A 25,690-nucleotide genomic window follows, 5' to 3' on the forward strand; every position below is an offset into this window, starting at 1 on the left:
CATTTGCTTATTGAAGTCTTCCATGATTATTGTAATAGTGTCTTTGTCACATGCCTTTTCTATCTCCTGAATTATATTATTCCCCACACCCTCACTACTGCTTGGAGGCCTGTACATAATTCCCAACAACTCCTTTTATGGTTCCTTAACTCTGGCCACCAAGATTTTATGCTTCAGGCTCTACATTACTTCTTACTATAGATTTAATTTCATTCATTTCTAACATGGCAACCTGCCCCCTCTGCCGTCTACCTATCCTTTTCAATTGGTCAAGTACCCTTGGATATTTAATTTGCAGCCCTGATCCCCTTGGCGCCACACCTGTGACACCCACAATATCGTGCTTGCCAATTTTTTAATCTGCACTATAAGCTCATTTACCTTGTTTTGCACACTGCGCACGCTTGAGTACAATACCCTCAGCTGTGTGTTGACTGCCCCCCCTTCTCATAGATGTCCCCTTACCTGCTGTGCCTGAAGTTAGCTTTCTCACCCTTTCCCTACTGTTTGTCCTATTATTTGTTCTTGGAATTTTAATAACCTCTGCAAAGCCCTTTTTCCATAATTTCCATGCAACTGAACCTGAACCCCACCCCTTTTTAGTTTAAAGCCCTATTTGTAGCTCTGGTTAACAGCCCCAGTTATGTGTTTTGCCAGGACTCTGGTACCAGCATGGCTCAGATGGAATTCATCCTGTTGGAACTGCTCCCTCCCTCCACACTACTGGTGCTAATATTCCATGAATTCAAACCTGTTTCAGCCACATATTAATCTTGTTGACTCTGTACCAATTTGCTTATAGCTTAGGTAGTAATCCAGAGATTACTTTTTTTGGTTCTGCTTTTTAAATTAACCTTTAGCTGCTCATATTCTCTCAGCAGAACCTCTTCCCTCTTTCTCCTTCTCTTGTTGGTAACTCTGTGGACCATGACAACTGGATTTTGCTCCTCCTATTCCCAAGTTCCTCTACAGCATTGATGAAATTTCCTAAACCCAGGCAACAGGCAGGTAACACAGCCTTTGGGACTCTTTATCCTGGCCATAGAACAATGTCTGTTCTCCTGACTACAGTCTTCTCAATTACAGTTACATTTCCCTTTTCTTTTCTCGGTGGCCCAGTGGTTAGCGCTGCTGCCTCACAGCGCCAGGGTCCCAGGTTCAATTCACAGCCTCGGACGACTGTCTGTGTGGAGTTTGCACAGTTTCCTTGAGTCTGCATGGGTTTCCTCCGGGTGCTCCGGTTTCCTCCCACAGTCCAAAGATGTGCAGGTCAGGTGAATTGGCCATGCTAAATTGCCCATAGCGTTAGGTGCATTAGTCCGAGGGAAATGGGTCTGAGTGGGTTACTCTTCGGAGGGTCAGTGTGGACTTGTTGGGCCGAAGGGCCTGTTTCCACACTGCAGGGAATTTAATCAATCTAATCTAATCAATCTTGAGTGGCTCCCTGTACCGTAGTGCTATGGTCGGTTTACTTACCCTCCCAACAGCTCCCACTCTCATCCACCTAGGGAGGGCTCTATATTGTGTTTTGATTTATTTGCAGTGTTGCAATACTAAACACCACTCTTTCCAGTATTTCTAATAAGTACACATAACAATAAATAAATCAAATGATGGAGCAAGAATCTCAAACCTGTTAGACAAGCTCAAGGGCTGAGGCTGCTTTAGCACTATCTTCTGGATCCTGCTACCTGTCTCACTGGTAGTCACACCCTCCTGTCCCTGTCCACTGAACAAATTCAAGGTAGTTCATCTAAGCTGTGTGACTGCCTCCTGAAACACAACATCCAGTCTTCCTATCCGTGAAGTGTCAGTGTTTGAACCACAGAATCCAGTTTGTCTTCTGAGTTGGAGTTCCACAAGCAAATGACGCTTACTACAGATGTAGTCACCTATGGACCACGATAGGGTCCACCAATTCTCACATCATGCAGTTAAAACTAATCACCTGGCCCAGCACCACTGTTGTAATTACTTAGTTCTTAATTTGATTTTCAAACATTTCATCTGGTGTTTTAGTTTGTAACCTGGGAATATTTTCCCCATTTACTTTCAATTTGGAAGTAACCTATAATAGTCAGATTAGTAGCTATTACCAGCAAATGAACTCAGTGTACCTGTGATTTTTACTTATTTTTTGTCCTGGGCTTCAATTTACCCCATTTAAAAAAAAACTTTACAAACTAAGTGAGCCAGCAAAAAGCAAGCAAAAGCAAAAACATCTCCAAGTTTCCCAAACTATATATTCTCACTCTGGCTGTGTCTCATGTCTTGGCTGTGTGAAGCTTACCGATCCTCTCTAAGGTCCTGGCACTAAGGGAGTCCCAGTCAACATAGGAGGTTAAAATTACTCACTATAACAATCTTGTTTTTACATGCGTCCATGGTCTACTTACATATGTGTTCCTTTATCTCCTGTTGGCTACTGGGAAGCCAATAACATAACCCCATCTTTGTGACTGCCCCTTTCATATTGCTAAATTCTCACCATATGACCTTCCTGGATGAGTTATCCAAGATGTCCTTTTTATGCACAGCAATCCCTTAATCAGCAATGCAATTCTTCAACCCTTTTTACACCCCTCTCTATCTCTCCCGAAATGTCCAAACCCTGGAGTCTTGAGCTGCTAGTCTTGCGCTTCTCTCAACCAAATTTCTGTAATGACTCCAACATTTATAGTCCCATGTTCTAATCCAGGCTCTAAGATCATTTGCCTTACCTGTTTATACTCCTTGCATTAAAATAAATATATATCAGTCCTGCCATATTCATTAACCTATCCCTGCCTGTTTTTCCTATTTGACTTAATATTGACCTTCTCCTCAAACACTCCACATGCTGACCTAATACTTTGTTTCCCAACCCTCTACCATACCAGTTTAAAATCTCCCAAGTGACAGTAGTAAACCTCTCTGCAAGGATATTAGTACCCTTCCGATTTAGGTGCAACCTGATCTCTTGTACAAGTCCCTCTCTTATCTGGGAAGAAATCCCAATGATCCAGTTAACTGAAGCCCACCCTCCTACACCAGCTCTTCAGCCATGCATTCAACTGTACTACCATTCCATTTCTGGCCTCGCTAGTACATGGCCCAGGAAGTAATCCTGAGTTTACAACCATAGAGGTCCTGCTTTTCAACTTCCTACCCAGCTCACTAAATTCCCTTTGCAGGTTCTCTTCTCTCTTTCTGCGTATATTATTAGCACCAAAATGAAGCAAAAATGTCCTGTCCCTGGTCAGAGATATCCTTGACCCTGCAAACTAGGGAGGCAACACATATCCTGGATTCTCACGTGTGGCTGCAGAAATACCTATCTCCGCTTGACTAGAGAATTCCCTATTAGTACTGCGTGTCTATATTTCAATCCTCCCTGCTGTATGACCGAGCAGTACCACCCCAAAAAGAGTATCCAAATGTTATATATGTTTGAGATCGGAATGGCCACAGAGGACTCCTGCACTGCCAGCCCATGCTTACTAGTCTTCCTAACCCAATGGTTTTCTGTCTGTGTAGCCCTTAATTATGGTGTGACCAATTCACTAAATGTGCGGTGCATGACATTCTCAGCCTCATGGATGCTCCATAGTGACTTCATCCATGGCTCCAGCCACTCCATGTGGCAAATCAAGACCTTGCAGCTAAACATTCTTCCTGTGTCCTTGAACTCCAGTCCTTTTGGTATAAATGCTAGCATTCCGTTAGCTTTCTTGTTTATTTTCTATATCTGTCTGTGACATTTCAAAAATCCATGCACCTGAAATCCTAAGGCTGTTTGAACATCCACTGTGTTTAACTTCATACTATCCAGAAAGTGCCCTGACCTATCCTTTCTGTCCAAATTGGATAACTTCACACTTTCTCACATTGAATTCCCACTGCTACAGTTTAAATCTATTAATATTGACTTAGTATTTTATATTATCATCTACACTGGCTAGAATGTTGCCTAACTTGTCACGAGCAAATTTAGATTGATCAATATATATGCCATTATCCAAGTTATTAATAAATAATATGAATAATTGAGGTCCGAACACACATCATTGTGGGACAGCACTGGTCACATCATGCCAATTTGAGTACCTACCTATCTACTCACCCTACCTTCTGTCATCTTCCATTCAACTTATTTTTCTCTCCGCTCTGCAGGCACCCTGCCTCTATTCCTGATGAAGGGCTTTTGCCCGAAACGTCAATTTTCCTGCTCCTTGGATGCTGTCTGACCTGCTGTGCTTTTCCAACACCACTCTAATCTAGACTCTGGTTTCCAGCATCTGCAGACCTTGTTTTTACCTTATTTCCCAGATATGTCAGTCCAAGTAGTTCTTCTATAACGTGATGGTTGGAACCACGTTATAGAAAAATCATGCTTTCGAAACAGCGTTTAAAGTGTTGTCGCTGTAATCGCATTACAGCCAACGCACTTTTCAAAAGTTTGCACTTTAGAAAGTGTCCCCAATTCGTCAATCGTGTTATGGCAAATTTGCGTTGACGAAATGAGCATTACAGCATAACAAACTATACTTTGCTCTCAATTTCATGGGCTTCCAACTTAGTTCGACAGAAGAGACCGTTAGCTATATCAAATGTCTCCCAGGGTCGATATAAACAACATCCATTGACATTTCTCCGTCCATTATCTTAGTCACCTCTTCAAAAATTCAGTAAGGTTTGTCAGACACGACCTACCAGTCATGAATCCATACTGGCTCTCCCTGATTTAACTGAATATTTTCAAGGTGTTTGGTTACCATCCTTAATTATAGACTCCATCAATTTCCCCAAGACAATGTTATGTTGCCTGCTTTGTAATTCCCTGGCATTCCTTTTACCCCTCTTTTAAAAAGTGGAATCTTTTCTAATTCAGAGGGATGACTACTATATCTAGGAAGCTCTGAAAGATTATAGTTAGGGTGTCTACAATGTACTCTCCTCTTCCTTTAAAACCATCTGGAAATGGGGATTTGTCACTCTAATTACATTAATTTCCTCATTACTGAAGTTTCACTTGCATTTAGTTTATTCACTTCTTGCTTCTGATCCACTGTTAATTTCTTCTGGCAAACTATCCTTTTTTTTGTTACTGTAAAAACTGAGGCAAAGTAATTATTCAATACATTTGCAATTTCCCCATAGTCATTGATAATATCCCCACTTCCAGACTTTAATGGACCAACATTGTTCCTGAATGTCTTTCCATTTATGTAACTGTAAAATTTCTTCTTATTGATTTTGATGTTCCTAGCAAGTTTCCTTTCAGAATCACTTTTAGTAACTCTTAGAAGCTGCTTTGTCTTTCCCATTCAGCAGGATCTGCTTTTTTGCATTTTTCTAAACAGTTTTAGTTTTAAGCTATCCCTTATCTCTTTAGTTGTCTATGGCTATTTTTCTATGAGGTGGAGCTCTTCCCTCTCGAGTATAAATCTGTTTTGCATTAAATGTTTATTTAAGCATTGTCCATTGTTCTTCAGTAGTTTTATCCATTTGCAGATTTTCCCAGTTTGCTGTGGACAGTCTCTGTCTCATCTTGTTGAAGTCAGTCTTTCCTAAATCCAAAACACTACTGATTCATTATTTTCACCAAGCTGGGAATTTGTGTTGCAGACGTTTCGTCCCCTGTCTAGGTGACATCCTCAGTGCTTGGGAGCCTCCTGTGAGGCGCTTCCATGATTGTCCGCATCCATGAACACCAACTAGCCACGAAACGACCAGATCAGCTATCTTTAGTAGCCACGCACACAGATGACAAGCAACATGAATTCGACTGGGACAACACTACTATTATAGGACAAGCCAAACAGAGAACAGCCAGGGAATTCCTAGAGGCATGGCACTCATCCACAGATTCAATCAATAAGCACATTGACCTGGACCCAATATACCGGCCACTGCAGCAGACAGCTGGAACTGACAACCGGAAGCGGCAGATTCAAACCACTACAAATGCTGGAGGAAAGATCAAAGAAGCCCTCACAGGAAACTCCCAAGCACTGAGGATATCACCTAGACATGGGACGTCTGTAACACAAATTCCCAGCTCGGTGAACAGAACCACAACGACGAGCACCCGAGCTACAAATCTTCTCACAAACTTTGATCATGATTTTCACTTTTCAAATGCTACATCAAACTCTTATTATGATCACTATTTGATAAATGTTTGCATGCAATTGAGCTACTAACACCATCCAGCTCATAACTAAATCCAATATTGCTTATTCCCTTATTGCATTAAAGACATATTGCTGTAGGAAGCTATCCACAACACAGTCCATTAATACTACTCTGGCTTTGCTATGGGCATACCTAATGTTTGTACTGAAATGATCCATTACATCCAAGCTGTTACTGTGGGGTGTGTACTCTACAGCTAGTACAGTTTTAGATCCTTGCTGTTTCTCAGTTCCACCCATACAGTCTCCACAGAATGCTTATGTCTCATTATATCCTCCCTCACCGCTGAAATAATTTTGTTTCTAATCAATAAGGCTACTCCAGTTCCTATATCATTTTTGCCTGTGTCCTGTAAACCTTATCACCTTGTATTATTCCCAGTCCTGACCATCCTGCAGCCATGTCTCAGTAATGGCTACTACTATATCAGAATCTCCAATTTTAATTTGTGCCTGCAGCTCATTTAATTTATTCCGACACATTGTGTGTTTGAATATTGAACTCTTATTTGGCTATACATTGTAATCTGTCTGTCAACACTGCTTTCTTTGCCTGTTTATTATTATTCTCTTCTGCTTTAATCACACACTGCTTTGTCATTACCTGCCATACCTGAAGTAGCATTCCTGATTGTTCCTTTACTGTCTATCATATTAGTCTATTCTGAAGCTGCATTGACTTCTGCTTATCCTGCCTGCTCCCATAATTTACTAGTGTAATCTAGTTATTATCTACCTCCTTCTTAAAAAACACTATTTTGGCCTCAACTGTTTTCAGCGGTAACGACTTCCACAGGCTGATTACTCTCTGGGTTAAGAAATTTCTCCTTGTCTCAATCCTAAAAGATTTACTCTTTATCTAAAAGCAATGACCTATGGTTCTGGACTTCCCCACCATTGGCAGCAGCCTTCCTACATCTAACCTCTCTAATTCTGTTTAGAATCTCAGAAATTTATAAAATTCCATTATGGACCAGACCAAACCCCCTCAAATTATGTCCAGGAGATAGCCTAGACTCAAACTTTTTCTTATTTTAAAGGCAAATGCCAGGCTTTGTGTTCCAGATGCAATTTGGTCAAACCACAAGGCTTGAAGCAAAACACACTTTATTCATGCATTATAGTTAAAATCCAGGCAAAATAAAATAAAGGAATAGCTATAACTATCAAAATAATTAACAAAATAATAAACGACTCATTAACTATTCCAATGTAGTAACATCCCATAAACACACTATTGGCAAAAGCAAATTCAGCAAAGCAGTTCTAGTAGCAGGAAGAGAACCCCATCTTTTAGCTCTAACAGAGAGAGGAATAAGAATTTCCGCATCTAGCTTCAAGACTCAGCAACTGCTACTGAAAGCTAAACTACAAATGTTGGTTCTGTGGAAACTTGACCCCATCCATTCAGGTTGCTCCTATCGTTCCAGCTTTAAAATGACCACAAGCCCTCACAAGCTGTTTATTGGCTTGAAGCAGACCACTCAACGCCTCTGTCTCAACCTGCCTTCATTAAAAAAAAGGACAAAGTACACCTCTTAAAGTCATAGTATTGTTACTATTCCCTCCTTATTCTTCTAAGCACCAGTGAATGCAATCCTAACCAATTCAATCTCTCCTCATACATTAGTTCTGCCTAGGCTGTATGTCAGATGATGCACAGGTAGTCTCAATGCTGTTTACCAGACAGCAGCCCTGGTTAATTTCTTCCTTTCCCTGCTCATTGAGGAAAATTGCAGAGTACCTATCATCATTATATTCAAGATCTACCAACCTAGCACAGGCTGAATCAGAATTGGTACTGTTCAATTTTAATATGTTGTTGGCTGCCGAGAAAGAATAATCATTGTTTTCTCGTACTACACTTGTGTTGAGTTGCATATTGTCAATTTTTTATGGCTTTATAAGAGAAGACAGAAGTAACTAACAGGGCTAACAATTTTTGCTCTCCTACCCAGCCCGAGGGTGCTGCTGACCGATGCTTGGATTGTGCTGCGGAGAAGTGTTGCCCATACTCTGCTAAGAAACTTTATCTGGAAGGTGTCAAGAATGTGAGTAGAGCTACAGACAATGGATTGGGGAGACACTGGATTTTGAACCACAATTCTGCCCCTGTTTAACTTGCCTGCATTCCTATGTTGGAGGCAGTCAGGATGTTATAATCTTCCTTTTTAGGCTACCTCCCCTTACCTTACTGATTTAGGTTCATGTCTCTCTCTTTGGTGCTCATCTACTCAGGAAGCAAGGTATTTTACACAGTGAATTATTTTTCTCATACCTGAAAACAGCTAATGAAGTACAGGTCAAGGATTGAATATGTGGGATACAACATCAGGCAAAGCCTTTATTCTGTAGGGAAGTACCACCACATATGCTAGGTATACTTTGTGCAAGCTGATGTAATTGAAATTTTATTTAACCTAAGCAACAAAGTGATAAGTGACTTCTAGTTAGACTCACCAAAGAATATAAAAAGTAATCTTTTGATTTTTGCTCAACTTCCCTTGTGTTTTAATAATGATTACTGATTATGAATAGATTAGGTGCAAGATTTATTTGCTTTGGTACTCAACCCAATTGGCCATTCTTTATGTATGATTCTGGATATTGAGTGCTATGTTCCCCAGTCCCAGCCTGATATGCTTTGAGGTGAAGGAAACTGGTAAAATACAGGGTAGAATTGTTGTCACAGATTTTTGATACACTGTCTCCCTGTCACTGAAGAGATATCCAAGAAGGGACTGGGAACAAGATTGGCTGGTCTCTCTACAAGATTGGACTGTATTTTGCATGTAGCAGAATTCCCAACACTTGCGTATATGGAGGCCTCCAACTCAATGGAGATAGTCTGCTGTAGGGAGGCTAAATGGCAAACTTCAGTGACCAGGCACAGGCACGGAAAAGTGCCATGCACAGTTTAACCAATCCATTCTGCGGAGATTTCCCTCCCCTTAGAAGAATCTAGCAAGTACATTGCTTTTATTTTGAAGCCAACTTCCGTCAAAGGAATCTTTTTGTTGATGCAGTCATGCGGTCTTTGCCTAGCCTTGGGAAAACCTGATGGGTATGCTGAGACTCGAGCTGCCTGAAGATATGATTAAAAATGCAATAGCCCCCTTAATAGCAGTACAGACACAATTATGGGTAGAAGGCTGCAGCTAGGTAGATTGCAGTTTTGGTGTTGCCAGTCAATCTGAGTTCGGGATTCTCATTTGGTCCCAAAGGTGGGAACCTGAAGCTTATGATTATATTCAGTTCTGATTCTTGAGTGTCATCAAGCTCTCCAATAAGCCTGATCTGTGGACATCCAAGCTTCTAAAGCGAAGTCATTGGAGGTGGTCCCAGACTGTTTGTGTTTTTTTGTTTCTTCCCTCAAGTTTTTAATCTGGAGCCATAAGACATAGGAGTGGAAGTAAGGCCATTCGGCCCATTGAGTCCACTCCGCCATTCAATCATGGCTGATGGCCATTTCAACTCCACTTACCTGCATTCTCCCCGTAGCCCTTAAATTCTTGATGTCACAAGGAATTATCAATCTCTGCCTTGAAGACATTTAGCATCCCGGCCTCCACTGCACTCTGCGGCAATGAATTCCACAGACCTACCACTCTCTGGCTGAAGAAATGTCTCTGCATTTCTGTTCTGAATTTACCCCCTCTAATTCTCAGGCTGTGTCCACAGGTCCTAGTCTCCTTCCCTAATGGAAATAATTTCCTAGCGTCCACCCTTTCCAAGTCATGTATTATTAACAGCCTTTGCCTGTTCACAATTCTTTAGGTCCAGTCATGTGGTTTAGTTATTTGCTGCATTTATTTTTAAAAAAAAGGAGCATTAATATCTCCTGAGTGATTAATGTGCAGTTATCATAAATTGTAATGACAGTGCTGACCATTCCATAACCTCAAAGTGTCTTTTTGTCAGCCTTCACTTTCTTTAACTAGTACAGCCTGCAATCAGATACACAGCTACATGAGTAACTATACAGCAATGTAACAAAAGCACAGGAATAAATCTGTTACCATGGAGAACAGCTTTGCCTTTGTCAACTAATAGTATAAAGATCATACAATTAAGGACTCCTTTGTTCAAAGTTTTTACAGGCTACACAAATGCGGCCATCTGCTCATTAAACTCGTGCAGACCTCCTAATGCTGCATGAATGACAAATGGACATTAAAAAAGGAAACTGAATGAGAGAGCAAAAGGCCAGGGTTTGAACAGAGCAGCACAAAAGCCCATGCCTTCTGCCAGGAAAGCAAGGGGATGCTCATCACGCAGCTGCTGAGCATGACCAATCTGTCTGTGCCAGCATAAGAGGACATCTGGTGAAGCTCAGACGGTCAACAGTGAAGCCTGTCTCTTTAGGACTGCATTGTAGCAGCCTGGCACTATCTCTACCAGGTGGAACATAGTATACAAAAAAAAGGTCAAACTTGATAGGAAATAAAAGGCCAAAAGGAAACTCTGTGATCCAATTAGCAAGGTCTCAAACATTGCTTAAACAGTTTTGTTCCCTTGTGTCAGATAACATACTGTATTAAATCATGTTCAATAGAGGACCAGTGGCTCAGCCAGCTTTCTTTATTCAGACTTTTCAACATTCACAACAAATAAAACAATAGTATATATACACTAGCAGTATTGGCAGCAGCAAAGGAGGTGGTGCTGCATCTGTCTAAATCCAGTTCTTGATAGTCAGTGCGAATTCATTTGGTCCTGTAACTCTATATGAAGTGGTACTATCAACATGAGCCATCCCATTAGGAAAATTAGACTTCTATTTAGCTGGGCAGGACATGGATTTTAGGCTTAATTCATATTGGAAATGTTGGAATGTTTGGAAGCATGACAAGACCTATTTTAGGGAGCATTTCCATATAAAAGTATTTTTCAAATTATGTTTGTTAAGTATGTTTCGTTTCAGGAAAGGCCTTTATTCCTTTCTTTGTATCTCGTTTTCTTCATAATTTTTGCTTTGAATTTAACACCTTTACACAAACTTGACAGTGGATTCCAAATGTGCTGCATAAATGCATGCAATGAAGGTGCTCTGGTCACTACCTGGGGACCTCCACCTGCACTAGATATTGGAATCCTGGTTATGCTACCTTTGCTTCATTGGACAGTTTTCCACAGATTTCTGTCAAACTATCTTCATGTGACATCTGGACCAGAGGTGTCTCTTGACAGAGAGGCACTGCTGTACTTGTAATGTCACTATAGACAGGTAATCCAGAGACCCAGGTAATGCTCTGGGGTACAAGTTCTCAGTAACTGGTAAAGTTAATGTTTGATTTAATAAATCTGGAATCCTAGTGTAGTCTCAAATGTGACTGTGACAACTACCATTAATTGTTATAAAATCTAATACCCCTTTAGGGAAGGAAATCTACTGTTATTACTTGTGACTCTGGACCCATAGAAATATGTTTGACTCTTATCTTCCCTCTGATATGGCAGAGAAGGCCACTTGGTTCAAAGGCAGTTTAGGATGGGCAAGAAGTGCTGGCTTTGCCAGTGACCTCCACATTCCTGTGCAAAAAGGAAAAGAGCAAAGCTTCCTACACAAACTTATCACCAGAGGAAACATCCTATCAGGCTGTCTGCAATGTATATATTTTGGGAAATAAATATTTGTTTCTGCCTTTTCCTATGGGGAGAAGGCATCATCACCAGAAGGCAGGGTTTCTTTGAGAACAAAGCATTGCAGATCATGCCCATGTGGACATCAAGGCTTTTCATGTTTCTATATGACTTTCATTAGCAGGTGTTGGCTCAGTTAATGCTCACTTGGTATATGATTACACAATCATCATTGGAAATAATTAATAGACTGCGTCTCTTTTCGTTTTCTCAAAGCAGGCTGAGATATGACCTAATAAAAGTATTTCAAATTAAAAGATTTTGATAGTGGATACAGAAAGTATGCTTCTGCTTATGACAAAGAGCATGAGCTGGGGCCATCAATTTGAGAGCATTTCTAAGAAGTTCAATGGACCATTCCAAGTAAACTTCCCTGTCCAGAGGTTGGAGAGAGCTCGCTAATGCAGAGTGTGGTTGAAACAAATGGTTGAAATGCATTTAAGAGGAAGCGAGACAAATTAGAGAGAAGGGAATAGATTGTCAGGATGATTGATTCAGATGAAGATATATGCCGATGGTTGAACTGGAGCTAGCTTGTTTCTGTACCGTATAGAATTAAAAAGGATATCAGTGGCTGTAATATTTTAATTCTAACATGACTGCTGACTCCATCAAGAAAGTATGCGACAGCAGAGCAACTGTTGGCTGATCCTCTGCAGTCAGTCACACCTTCAAAAAATAGTTGTCCTATGGCAGCATGTGCACAAAAAAAGCAATGGCAGTGCACATTACTCAAAGTAGTACATCTTTAAGGCAGAGAGAAAGTTGACCTTCCATCTGATGGTAGAACACCTTTTACTAACTTGAAGTCAGTCAGTATCATTAGTCCAACAAGTAATATCCTCCATTCAGCTGGATCTGGTACTTTTTTGTAATTCTCTAAAATTAGACATTGCTGGCAACCTTGTATTTTATTGGCTATCACCAAGTTTTCCTGAGCTTTTGATACCATCATGGTTAGTAGCTTCAGCAATAGTGTAGACTATACACAGATCCACAATGTGCAAGGGATTTGGAAAATTGCTTTGTAATGGATGATGACCAGCTTCTTGAGTGTTGCAATATGATCTGTCTCATCGAATGGTGAGTTTTCCATCAAAATCCTGATTTGAGCCTCATAGATGGTATATACACTGAGGTATCAGGAGGTGAGTCACTTGTTGCAGGGTGTCCAACCCAGATCGCTTCTTATAGCCACTGTTAATCTACTTAAGCTCTGTTCATTGCTGAACTCCGGTACATTAACATTGGGGACATGCAATAATGATACAGTTGATAGTCAGGAGGAAATGGTTATTAAGTGTTCTGATATTCTTTACTTTGTCAAGCAGGGCAAGAAAGGATGGCCCATCTCTGTGATCTGTGAAGGGTCTACTGTTGACATTGAATCGGTTACAAAGGCACTTCGTGAAGGTCCATATGGAAGATGTGTTTACGAATGTGATAATGATGTTGTCACCCATCAGGTAATTATGACATTTTTGTCAGTTTAAGTATTAACTTTTTAATGATTTAAGCAGTACAGTAATATAAGCTATAGTAAAATACAAAAGAAAACTTACAGCTATATATTCTGTCATGCATTAACATTTAGATTTGCAGACACTCCAAGAAATAGTGCAGTAGCTGAAAATTCTTGTTTACTAATACTAGTACCACTTCCATGCTGGAGCTATGCCTACTGTAAAACCTATTCTGTGTTTTATCCTTTTAATATTTCTTCAAATGCTTTTCTCATAATTCTATCTTGAAAACTTAAGGCTCAATCAAATTCAGTAGCTTCCAATTCGATTCTAGTAAACACGTGTTACTAATTTCACACAACAGTATTCTGTTTGAAGCTGTCCTGAGTTTAGTGTTTGCGTTGTACAAAAATCATTCTATTAAGTAAGATTGTACAATAACCTATTTCATCATGTTATTATTGCATGTCCATGCTCTATAAACTAAAGGGCCAGTAAGGAATTATTGTAAAGCACAGATATGGTTTGAAGGAACTAAAATCTAGCTACACAGTATGAAAACTAAATTGCTTTCTTTTGTAGCCTGAAGGTTACTGCTACCAAGGTTCTCATAAGGTAAATCTTTTTGCCAGGTTGTGAATATGGAATTTGAGGAAGGAGTGACAGCAGCTTTTACGATGGTGGCTTTCACTGAAAAGCTGGCTTCTCGGAAAATAACCATTTATGGAACTGAGGTAGGAGATAAGCTCCCATGTTATGTGACTATATATTTAGTTACTTTTTTTTTGCCACAAATAGTGGGAATCCTTTTTTTGATTATGCAAGTCACGTTATATCACACCAAAGGAGTGGATGGGCTTCTCCTCTGTGTTTTTTGTATTTCATGTTGGGTATAAGTTGGAGATCAATCAATAAAGTTCGTGTCTCAGGCCTTTTAGCCATAGTGCACTGAAGGGCTCGAAGCTGTCAAAAATGTCTCAGGCTGTGTCTCGCAAAGAATGTAGATTATGAACAATGAGAGTATTTAATTTGTATTGAGGCACCTTTGGTAACTTCTAATTTAAAATGTGTTGCCCTTAGACTGTATACCTGATAATGGAATGTATATTGTAGACATTATGTCTATAATGATTGTGATAAAATACATAAGAGTGAAATACAGAGGAACCTCCGATTATCCAAAGGACATGGGCGAAGAGTTTTCATTGAGTTAATCAAATTCCGGATAATTGAATGCCAGATAACATAGTTTAGCCAAGCGTCAGAACGTTGCGATCTTGCCAGATAATCCAATATTTAGATAATCGAATGCCAGATAATTGAGGTTACTCTGTATGCTGTACAGAGGATGTTGAATTTTATTGCAAATTCTGTAGTATTCATCTCAATGTTTTGTAATGTAATTTACAAATATTCTGAATAAAATATATTTTGGGGGAAAAGTTTAAGTGGGGTTTGACTTCTTGGTGTCAGACCAGTATTGATCAGCTGAATGTCTAACCGTTGGAAAGACCATTTATGATTTGGTGTTGCGGTGTTAATCACCTTTGACAAACTTTGGCTAATTTTGACCAAGCAGTAGAATCAATTGTTGGTTCCATTTTTGCTCCACTTTCTTCAGCCACTTCTAATTTCATTTTCTTGAGCTTGCAGAGTTTCTAATTTGGAATTTTTTTGTTCATAACTGCCTTGTATGTTTGGATCACATTCCACTGTGACCATTTTAATGCAGGAAATAAACTGGTCAGTGGCTGCATTAAAACGGTAATGTCATTTGAAACCATTAAGTGACCATCAGTATTGAGTTCTCAGTTATTTGTGACAGTGGTATAATCGGTTGATTGCAATAGCAGGCTGGATTTCACTATTGGGCAACAGTTTGTAGGCAATAAAATGGCAAGTAAATGTGGAAAATGGAGTGCTGCTGCCTTCTCACCACCTGAGGCATTTAGTTCCACACAGGGACAAATTGAACTTGAGTGGCCAATTTGCCGGATAGGGAAATTGTCTTTTGAATCCTGGCATCCTCCTTGTAATCTGGATCATGGAAGAAACATCTGGTATAATAGTTGACCCATGACAACTGCCTTCACTCACTCAACTCACCAACATCACCACTCAGCAAGGATGACTTCATATATCAGCATTCTGAGACTCAGTTTACCTGATTCACTGGCTGCCTACTGCGAAGGCATTTTCATCTCCCAGATGGAGTCCCAACAGTGGCCAGCACTGCTAAGATTTCTGAACTCACTGGCTGTTCTTCAGGTCTCCTCATTGTTGCTGTGGATCTTCGTGACTAAAAGGCTGATTCACAACTCACATTGGGCAGGATATCATACAAAATAGTACGATTAGAAGTGTGGAATTTGTTTTTTTTTTCTATGCTGCTTCACCATTAAGGCATTGCGATTCACATTGTGAATTGCTTGATGGACATGTTGTCACTATTTTGAATAATTGTTAGCAAAGTTCTCCAAGTCATTAATGTTAATGCTGTTATATTTCAGAGTGTCTTTGTAGTGTTTCTTGCCTCCTGGAAAGTTGAGAAAACAAGACCTGGGGAGGGAGTTGTTTTTGGTCATCCCCTCAGTGTTCCGTTCATGGCATTTGATTTTGCAAGCATTTTGCATGCATGTATGTGGAGCTGTCAAAAGAATAACAAGTTTTATGCGATAGTCCTCTCATTGAATCTGGACACATTACAGAACTTTCATCAGCAGCATAATTTATTTGTCAGTGATATAGTTTAGCCCTCACTGCAATACAGGAGTGTGGTGACAACAACTTCAGTGTTGCCTTGGACTTTAGTTGAAAGTAATTGTTTCAAACACTTGTTTTTAAATAATTTGTAAAAGGTTAATCTGGTGGAGCTGATCTAGTGTTTGATAACCTATTTAGTGATGGCCTTTTTCTGGTGCATCACATTCATAAGAAAGTCTAGGATATTTGTTCCATCACTAATCTGCTCTACCCTGTGAGACCTGGGCAGTGTTCTGATATTCAGCTCATTAAAATGTTCTTCCTTGCACAATATATGAGAATGTTGAATAGTGTCCTCCCTTGTTCATCTAGCAAAGGCAGATTTGGCAATCCAAGAAGAAGGGATACCTGATCCGCCTTGATGTCAGTTCCCAGGATCCCTTTCAACTCATTCGCTATGGCACCCCAGTACCTATGGATCTTGTGGCATGACCAAAAACAGTGTGTAAGAGTGCCGGTACTTGTTTTGCATTTAGGGCACCCTGGAGATGCTAACTGCTCTGGGGGTACATGGGCCCTTTGAAGAACTTTTAGTTGCATTTTATTGTAAATCAAGATCTTTTTCACATTCTCCCAGATAGCCTCCTGTGTTTCCATTGAGATGTGCTCCTAGTTCCTGGTTCCAAACTCCATAAAGTCTTGCCATATTTTCCAAAGTGTCCCCCCTCTGTAGGTGGTATAGCCAAAAGAGTGCCCACGCACTGGTGACCACTGAAAAGGAAATAGTGTTGCATCTTCCAGGTCAGGTATTCCCACCAGACCCTCCCATTGGCATGGCTTCGGAGTTTGTAAAATTAATTTTATACGCTGAGCAAGTGCCAAATAAATTAACTTTTATATTAGCTGGGGCACAGACTTTGTCGGATTAGCCAGAAAAAACATCAGCGTAGTGAGTGATTTTATGCTTTTCCATTCCTACCTCTGGAGCAACTATTTTAAAGTCCTTTTGAATTGCCTCCGCCAGCTGTTCGATTACTAAAGTTAATAGCAGCGGAAAAAGAGGACACCCTTGTCAGCTGCATCTCCCAATTATGAAGTTATCTGATTTTATGCCATTCATAAGGACCGCTGCCATAGGGTCACTATACAGCACTGCCACCCAGCTGGCAAAGGCCTCTCCAAGGCCAAAACGTTCCAGGACATTAAAAAGATACAGCCACTCCACCCAGTCAAACGCCTTTTCTGTTTGTAAGGAAACCACCAAACCCGGGATTGAGCTCTGCTGACATAGCAGTACCATATTCAGCACTCTCCTAATATTGTTAGAAGAACTGCGATCCTTAACAAAGTCTGTCTAGTCCTACCTTATGATAGAGGGCAGTACCTTCTCCAATCTCAACACAATTTTAGACAGGATCTTGAAGTCTACATTCAGTAATGATATAGGTCAATATGAAGCACAGTCCTCAGGAAATTTCCCTCTCAAGAATAAGAAAAATATTGGCTTCCCTAAGAGAAGGCAGAAGACGGTCCTGGCTGTATGAGTGGTCGTACATGCCTAATATTGGCTCAGCCAACATATTTATGAACTCCTTATCGGAAATCTGTCTGGGTCTGGTGCTTTGACACTTTTGGAGCTGCCTTACCACCTCTTGTATCTCTTGTTGCATTCAAAAGTGAGGCTTACTCTACAGTTATACCTGGGAGGCCCAAGTTCTCAAAAAAGGATTCCATTCTTGCTAACTCTTCCTCACAGCCCTCAGACTGGTATAGCTTAGCATAAAATTTCCTAAATATTACATTAATCTTTTTAGACTCAGATGAGAATACCAGTATTTCCCTAATGGACATAATGGATTGCGGGGCACTCTTCTTCCCAGCCAGATAGGCCAAGTAACTACCTTGTTTATCACCGTATTCAAATAGTCTTTGCATCGCGAAAGTGACCTCTCTCTTCGCTGCCTGCGTGAATACTGAATTCGGAGCAGTCCAGAGAGCCATGCTCTGCTGTAACTTAGTCACGAGACAGGCTATCATATTTGGCTGCCTTCAGCTGGGCCTCCAGTATACACTGCTGTCCCCTCTGCCTGTTCCTGGTTGCTGAGTATAAAATAATTAAGCCCCTTAAATAAGGCTTGGTGGTCTCCCAGAGCATTGATGGGTTACTGGCTATATCTGAGGTAATATCCCAGAAAGTCCTAAATTATGTTGTGAAGTATTCAATAAACTTGCTATCTTTCAAAAGAAATGGATCTGTGTGCCAATGCCACGTATCTGTTCCATCAGCCTGATCTTAAATCCAAGTACATTGCCACATGGTCCAAAATGGCTATATTCCCATTCCTGCAGGATAGTACCAAGTCCAGACAGATTGATGGAACAAAGATATATTGATCTTTGTGTGGCACTTGTGCGGGTTTGGAGTAAAAAGTAAAACCCCCACCATTAAGGTGGAGACATCTCCACATATCCTCCAACCCCAAGTCCCTACACAAGTCTACCAACTGTTTGGATTGCAGGAGATACCCAAGAGACTCTTGGCCTCCTAACCACCTCTGGTCTCGTGAGTAGTCTCCCCCTATAATCGTACAACATACCCCAAAAGCCATCAATTTAGAGAATGCATCAGTTAAGAATTTAAAGGGGTGTGCTGGGGGGGGCAATAGACCTTCAAGATGCCATACTCCTCCCCATGAATTAAGGCTTTGAGGATAATAAACCACCCATGATCATCCTTGATTTCATCTATTACTGAAATGAGAGGTTCCTCCGTGTTAATATAGCCACTCCTCTGCTTAGAGAATTAAAAGATGAAAAGAATACCCTGCCAAACCCCCTCTACTGTAATTTTAGATGTTCCTTATCATTCAAGCTTTTTCTACTAAAGCAATATCAATCCTCTCCTTTCTGAGGTTCAAGAGTACCTTCTTTGTTTTGACCTGTGAATGACTCCCCCTCCTGTTCCCGGTGCACTGTCTACACAGAACAACTAGCCATAACCATCTGAAGTGGCCCGTAAACCCCACCCCCACCCCTTTAAGAAGAAGCCTACTCATAGTGCAGGAAAATCGACATTTCGGGCAAAAGCCCTTCATCAAGAATGTCTGATTTTTCTGCTCCTCGGATGCTGCCTGACCTGCTGTGCTTTTCCAGCACCATTCTAATCTTGACTCTAATCTGCAGTACCCACTTGTGTCTGCCCATAGTGCATTGAGTGGAGACAAAACCGGATTTATAAAATCTTAAAAACTACTGCTACATACCTTACCACAGCAAAAAAAACTGAACACTACTCTTAAATTGGACAGAAAACAAATAGCTGGAGATTTCCTCTCTTCCCCCATAGGGGGCACACATCCTACTCCCTAATATCACGATGGCTCCTTCCAGCTAGAGCCGTGTCTAAAACACAAGTAATACAGAAACAAAGAAAACTTTTTTAATTTCCATGTGTGTAAATTATAAGTGGGTATCCAACTCATCTCCTCCATATATCAACCCCTCTTGTCTTTAATAAAAAACATGAGCACCTCACGCCCAAAGAGAACAAAGGTAATAACAGGAATTAATAAAAATTACAGGAAAGGGAACGAAAGATGGAGGAATAAAAAGGACACCCTCCTCCCCATCTCCCCACATTGTCAGAACAATGCCAGGCATATAAATTAAACAACTGAGAGAGCAAAGGATATGCTGTTGTCCTTTATTCTTTTTTTGACCCAGTCAATCTATTTTAGAGTCTAAGAAATCCCTTGCTTTCTCTGCTGAGTCAAAGTTGTAAACAGACCCACCATAGCTGAAACACAGTAGGGCTGGGTACGTCACAGAGTATTAAATGTTCAGGTGTCTCAATCTCTTCCTAACTTCATCAAAGAATTTCTTTTTTCTGATTACAGAAATGTCTTGCAAAAACATAATTTTTGACCCATTATGCACCAGGGCCTGGGAGTTTTTTCAGTGCTCTGGAGGCTTCCATAATCATTTGCTCCTCCTTGTAGCATTGGAGTCGCGCTATGACCAGGCAGGGGTGCTGATCCGATACCCAGGCCTGCACATCGTGATCCAGTGGGTCAGCTCTACATGCACCCGGCCCGACTTTACTCCCAGTCCCAGAAGTTGCAGGAGCCATTGCTCCAGGAAGCTGACCAGATTCTCCCCTTCGCGTAAGCTTTTTTTCTTTGACCTCAATTCTCAAGGTTGTCGACCTGATCTAGCAAAGCCTGCACCTGGCTTTCCAGCGCATGGATCTGCCCTTCCGAGTTTTGCGCCACGGTTTCCAACACTGTGACCATCTGTTCAACCGCCCCCATGTGTTGATCAAGGTTTTGGATCTCCAGCTCATTCTTTTGTATCATGGCAGAGATTGGTTCCAGTGCTGGCTCGATTTTCTGAGTTTTATAAACTCTGAGACTAAGTACTGCTGTACCATTGGGTTCAAAGGCACTACCACGGGGGTCGGCTCTGTGGCCATGGGCACATCTGATACTGCGATTCTCGCGATCCCTTTCCTTTGGTCATCATCATCTTCCCAAAATGTTAAAATTAGTATTTAAAGGTTCTTGGGGCTTTTAAACTTTATTTTCCTGATTTTTCTTATAAATGGCTAGTGGGGGAGGGTGAAAACACCACTTTACTTGGATTATGGTGCAGAGCTCAGCACAGCAGACCTATCAGATCGCTGTCATCTTAGATCACCTCTGTGTACATGTTTACTGTCCTAATGTTGCATTCCTGTGTGGTTTTCTTCTACAGGAAGTAACCCTTTTTAATACAAAAAAAAACACCTGTTTAAAAATAATGCAGTATTGACTGAAGTTCACCAACCAAAATTTCCACCTATAGTTTTTTTAGGAAAACATGTGCTGTACTTGCTAAGTTTGAACCAAAATTTTGCACACTACCTCGAAGGTTTTGTCTTATTCAATGCTTATATTGTGAATTATGAGGTGCAATTTCAAATAATCATTTTACAGTTTTCTTTGTGTAATTTTGAAATTAACAACAGGTGGGTTTTTTTGTTTCACTGTTAACATTTTAGGAGTTGTTTCATTGGTTCTGTGAATGGGTGCGAAGATTGATGAGACATTGCTTGATGGGTTATGGTCTGCTTTTGCTTTAAACTATGATTGTTCTGTTCTTTTTACACTGACAATAATTTGGTATAGCTCTTGGTCAGTTACAATAAGAAAAGTTGTTTACTTATTAAACAATTTGCTTTGTTGAGCCTTCATTCAGTGTATGTTTTGACCAGAAATTGTATGAAATTAATTCTTTTTCACAGTGTGAAGTTCATATGCAAACCTGAACATAAATATGCTCAAAAACTTTACATGAATGGTTAGTCAAGGCACCTTTGTTGACAATATTCCTCAGCTTTTTACTTTTACCAGTTTTCCTTCTCCATCTCAGATGGGCAGAATCTGTTGCATAGAGTCCTACAGCACAGAGACAGTCCCTTTGGCCCAAATCAGTCCATGCCGACCAAAATGTCTGTTCACACTAACCCCATTTCCCTGCACATGGCCCATATCCTTATAATCCTTTCCTATCCATGTATTTGTCGCAATGTCTTTTAAATGTTGTTAATATACCTGCTTCAATCACTTCTGCTGGCAGCTCATTCCATATGCATACCATTGTCTGTGTTTTACAGAAAAAAAGTTGCCCCTGAGGTTCCCTTTTATTCTTTCCCCTCTAACCTTAAACTGATCCCCTTGATTCCTCAACCCTGGTAAAAAAAACTGAGTGCACTCACCCTATCCATGCCTCTTATGATCTTTATATTTGTCTATAAGGTTCCCCTCTCAGTCTCCTGCACTCTAACGAAAAAAATCCTAGCTTGTCCAATGTCTTCCTATAACTCAGACCATTAAGTCCAGGCAACATCCTTGTAGATTTTCTTTTGCATTCTTTCCAATTTAGTAATATTCTTCCTATAACAAGATGGCCAAAACTGAACACAATACTCTAAGTACAGTCTCACCAACATCCTGTGTAACTGCAACATAACTTCCCAACTTCTATACTGAATGCCCTGACTGATGAAGGCAAGTGTGCCAAAGTCTCTTCACTGCCCTGTCTACCTGTGACTCCACTTTCAGAAAACTCTGAACCTGAACACCAAGATCCCTCTGTTCCACTGCACTCCTCAAGGACCTACCATTTGCCATGAAACTCCTATCTTGATTTGACTTTCCAAAATGCAAGCTCTCACACTTATCTAAATTAAGCTCAGTTAACCATTTCTTGGCCCACTTCCCCAGTTGATCAAGGTCAGCTGTAATATCTGATAACTTTCCTCACTGTCCACGATCCCGCCTATTTTAGTGTCATCAGCAAACTTATTAATCATGCCTTGTACATTCTCATCCAAATCATTGATATAGATAACAAACCGTAATGGGCCCAGCACCAACACCTGAGACACTCCACTAGTGGCAGGCCTCCAATCCGATGAGCATCCTTTCACTATTAGCCTCACCTTCCTACCATCAAGCCAATTTTGTATCCAATTTTGCCAGCTTGCCCTGGATTCCATGCGATCTAACCTCCCAGAGCAGCCTACCATGTGCCTTATTAAAGGCCTTACTGACGTCCATATGGACTACATCTACCGCAATGCCCTCATCAACCTTCCTGGTCACTTCATCAAAGAACTCCAACAAATTTGTGAGGCACGATTTCCCATTCACAAAGCCATGTGGACTACTCCTAATCAAACCCTGTCTTTCCAAATGCATGTATATATTGCCCTATAATCTTCTGAAGTAACTTACCATCACAGATGTTAAACTTGCTGGTCTATAATTCTCGGGCTTTTCTTGTGGCTAATGATGATGCAAAAATATCAGCAAGGGCCCCCACAATTTCTTCTCTAGCCTCTTGCAGTGTTCTTTGATATATCTGTTCAGGACCAGGAGATTTATCCACCTTCATACATTCTAATACATCCAACACCACCTCTACTGTGATATGGCCTGTCCCCAAGTCTTCATGTCTTTCTCCATGGTAAACACAGGAGAAATATTCATTGAGTACCTCTCCCATCTCCTGTGGTTCTATGTATACATGTCTATTTTGGTCCTTGAGGGGCCTATTCTCTCTCTCGTTATTTTTTTTCCTTTAATACACTTAAAGTACTTCTTTGAATTGCCCCTAATCTTCTCAGCCAGGGATAACTCGTCCTCTTTTCATCCTCCTGATTTCCTTCTTCAGTAAACTCCTGTATTCCCTTGATCCCAGCTGCCTGTACCTGAGCCATGCTTTTTTTTTCTGGTCAAAACCTCAACGTCTCTTGTCATCCAGGGTTCTCTATTCCAGCCAAACCAGCTGCAGTACAATTCTTCAAGTACAAGACCTTTTTTTTGCTAATTTTACCTATATTTTCTCCCATTTGTTAGCAAGGAGAATAGGTCAGTCAGCCAGGTACGGATTATGACAATATGAAGCCCTCAGCTTTGTCAAATCTAAGAACCAGCATAACATTTACCAAAAAAAGTATTATTTGAATAGAAAAAATACAGATAGTGGAAATATCATATGTTTGGTAAGAAATGGATCAAACTTAACAGAAGTTCTTTCAAGCTAAAAAGTTCCTGTTGTGTGGCAAGTAAAACTTTCTATTGGCTCCTTTAAAAGCTAGTTCATGTCTGCTAATGTGCACACAACTGCAAGAACATATTCATGAATCTAGTAGTCATATTTACACTTGTATCATAAATTCTAGTGGAAGAGGAGGATGCTTGTTGTTACTCTGGGCTTGACTTACTCATTTGAATATGAGGTCCAACCTTTGTATTGCAGTGAAATGCTGTCAACCTTTTGGTGATTGCTTTAACTGCCCTTCAGGCTGTTGCTTTTTCTTTCCAAAAATTCTCCTTTTTTAACAGGCCTCACTATGATAATGAGAAAAAAAACACTAGGGCAAGTTCATCGAACTCGGTAGCAGTAAAAGGTGCAATACATACAATTTAATAATATATATTTACCTGATTTGGATGTGCCAGTGTTGGGCTGGGATGTACAAAGTTAAAAATCACACAACACCAGGTTATAGTCCAACAGGTTTATTTGGAAGCACTAGCCTTTGGAGCGCTGCTCCATCATCAGGTGGTGGTGAGGTATAAAATTGTAAGACACAGAATTTATAGCAAAAGTTTACAGTATGATGTAACTGAAATTATATATTGAAAAAGACCTGGATTGGTGTCATGTTGGCCCACGTTGGAACTGGCGGTCAATGAGTTGAGCATCGTCTCGCACAGGGCAGCCCACACCTTCGATGCATTATCTGGGCCAACATGACATCAATTGTTAAAGTTCACTTCAGAATGTAACTTATATAAAAAAAAAGTTCTGCAATTTACATATGAAAGAACTGAAACAAGCATCATCATTCTAGAAGATGAGAGACTTAACAAGCAATCCAGTTCTTTTTCAATATATAACTTCAGTTGCATCACACTGTAAACTTTTGCTGTAAGTTCTGTGTCTTATAATCTTATACTCCACAACCTACTGATGAAGGAGCAGCGCTCTGAAAGCTAGTGCTTCCAAATAAATTTGTTGGACTATAACCTACTGTTGTGTGATTTTTAACTATATATTTACCTGGCTGGTATGGAGTGGAGTTTGTAAAGCTTTAATAGCTTTTCAAAAGTATATTTATTCTCATGAAACAGCCATGTAAAGCACTTTTTATTTAAAGGTCATAGAGTCATTGAGATGTACAGCATGGAAACAGACCCTTCAGTCCAACCCGTCCATATCAGATATCCCAACCCAATCTAGTCCCACCTGCCTGGACTCGGCCCATATCCCTCCAAACCCTTCCTATTATATACCCTTCCAAATGCCTCTTAAATGTTGCAATTGTACCAGCCTCCATCACTTCCTCTGGCAGCTCATTCCATACACGTACCACCCTCTGCTTGAAAAAGTTGCCCATTAGGTCACTTTTATATCTTTCCCCTCTCACCCTAACCTATGTCCTCTAGTTCTGGACTCACCGACCCCAGGGAAAAGGCTTTACCTGTTTACTCTATCCATTCCCCTCATAATTTTGTAAACCCCTCAGCCTCTGATGCTCCAGGGAAAAACTGCCCCAGCCCGTTCAGCCTCTCCCTATAGCTCGAATATTCCAACCCTGGCAATATCCTTGTAGATCTTTTCTGAACCCTTTCAAGTATCACAACATCTTTCCGATAGGAAAGAGACCAGAATTGCACACAATATTCCAGTAGTGGCCTAACCAATATCCTGTACAGCGGAAACATGACCTTCCAACTCCTGTACTCAATACTATGACCAATAAAGGAAAGCATACCAAACAAGCATCTAAATGGATCATGTGATGTCAGAGGTTAGGGAAAAGGGTTAGCACTTTGTAGGTGTTTGTGAATTGTTTTGTTGCAATTCATTAGGGTAAGACTTAGGACCTTGGAAACCTGGTAATCTAAGTACTGCATTTCTTGAATGTAGGCTGGCAGTAAATCAAAACTTCCTTATGTTCAATATCTAATAACATCTCAGAATTCAAATCGATTGGAAAAATAGGTGCAACTTAAAACAGTTACAAATTTAAGGGAAAGGGTACTGAGAAAATTAACAGCACTAAATGCTGATAAGTCTCAAGGTCCTGATTGAATTCATCCTAGGATCTTAGAACTTGTGGCTACTGAGACTGTGGATGCATTGGTTTTAATT

General features: G+C 40.5%; 1 protein-coding gene across 8 annotated transcripts in view; it reads left to right on the forward strand.

Annotated features, from left to right (window-relative positions):
• zgc:154075 (uncharacterized protein LOC556929 homolog) overlaps nucleotides 1-25,690 on the forward strand; it is a 270,435-nt gene that overhangs the window by 149,100 nt on the left and 95,645 nt on the right. For all 8 annotated transcript variants that reach the window (XM_060852421.1, XM_060852418.1, XM_060852417.1 and 5 more), the window contains 3 exons: nucleotides 8,135-8,227; nucleotides 13,151-13,285; nucleotides 13,915-14,016. In XM_060852421.1, the coding sequence (XP_060708404.1) occupies nucleotides 8,135-8,227; nucleotides 13,151-13,285; nucleotides 13,915-14,016 (330 nt within the window). The remainder of the gene's footprint in view (nucleotides 1-8,134; nucleotides 8,228-13,150; nucleotides 13,286-13,914; nucleotides 14,017-25,690) is intronic.

The sequence above is a fragment of the Hemiscyllium ocellatum genome, chromosome 37, assembly GCF_020745735.1.
Source record: "Hemiscyllium ocellatum isolate sHemOce1 chromosome 37, sHemOce1.pat.X.cur, whole genome shotgun sequence".
Taxonomy (NCBI): domain Eukaryota; kingdom Metazoa; phylum Chordata; class Chondrichthyes; order Orectolobiformes; family Hemiscylliidae; genus Hemiscyllium; species Hemiscyllium ocellatum.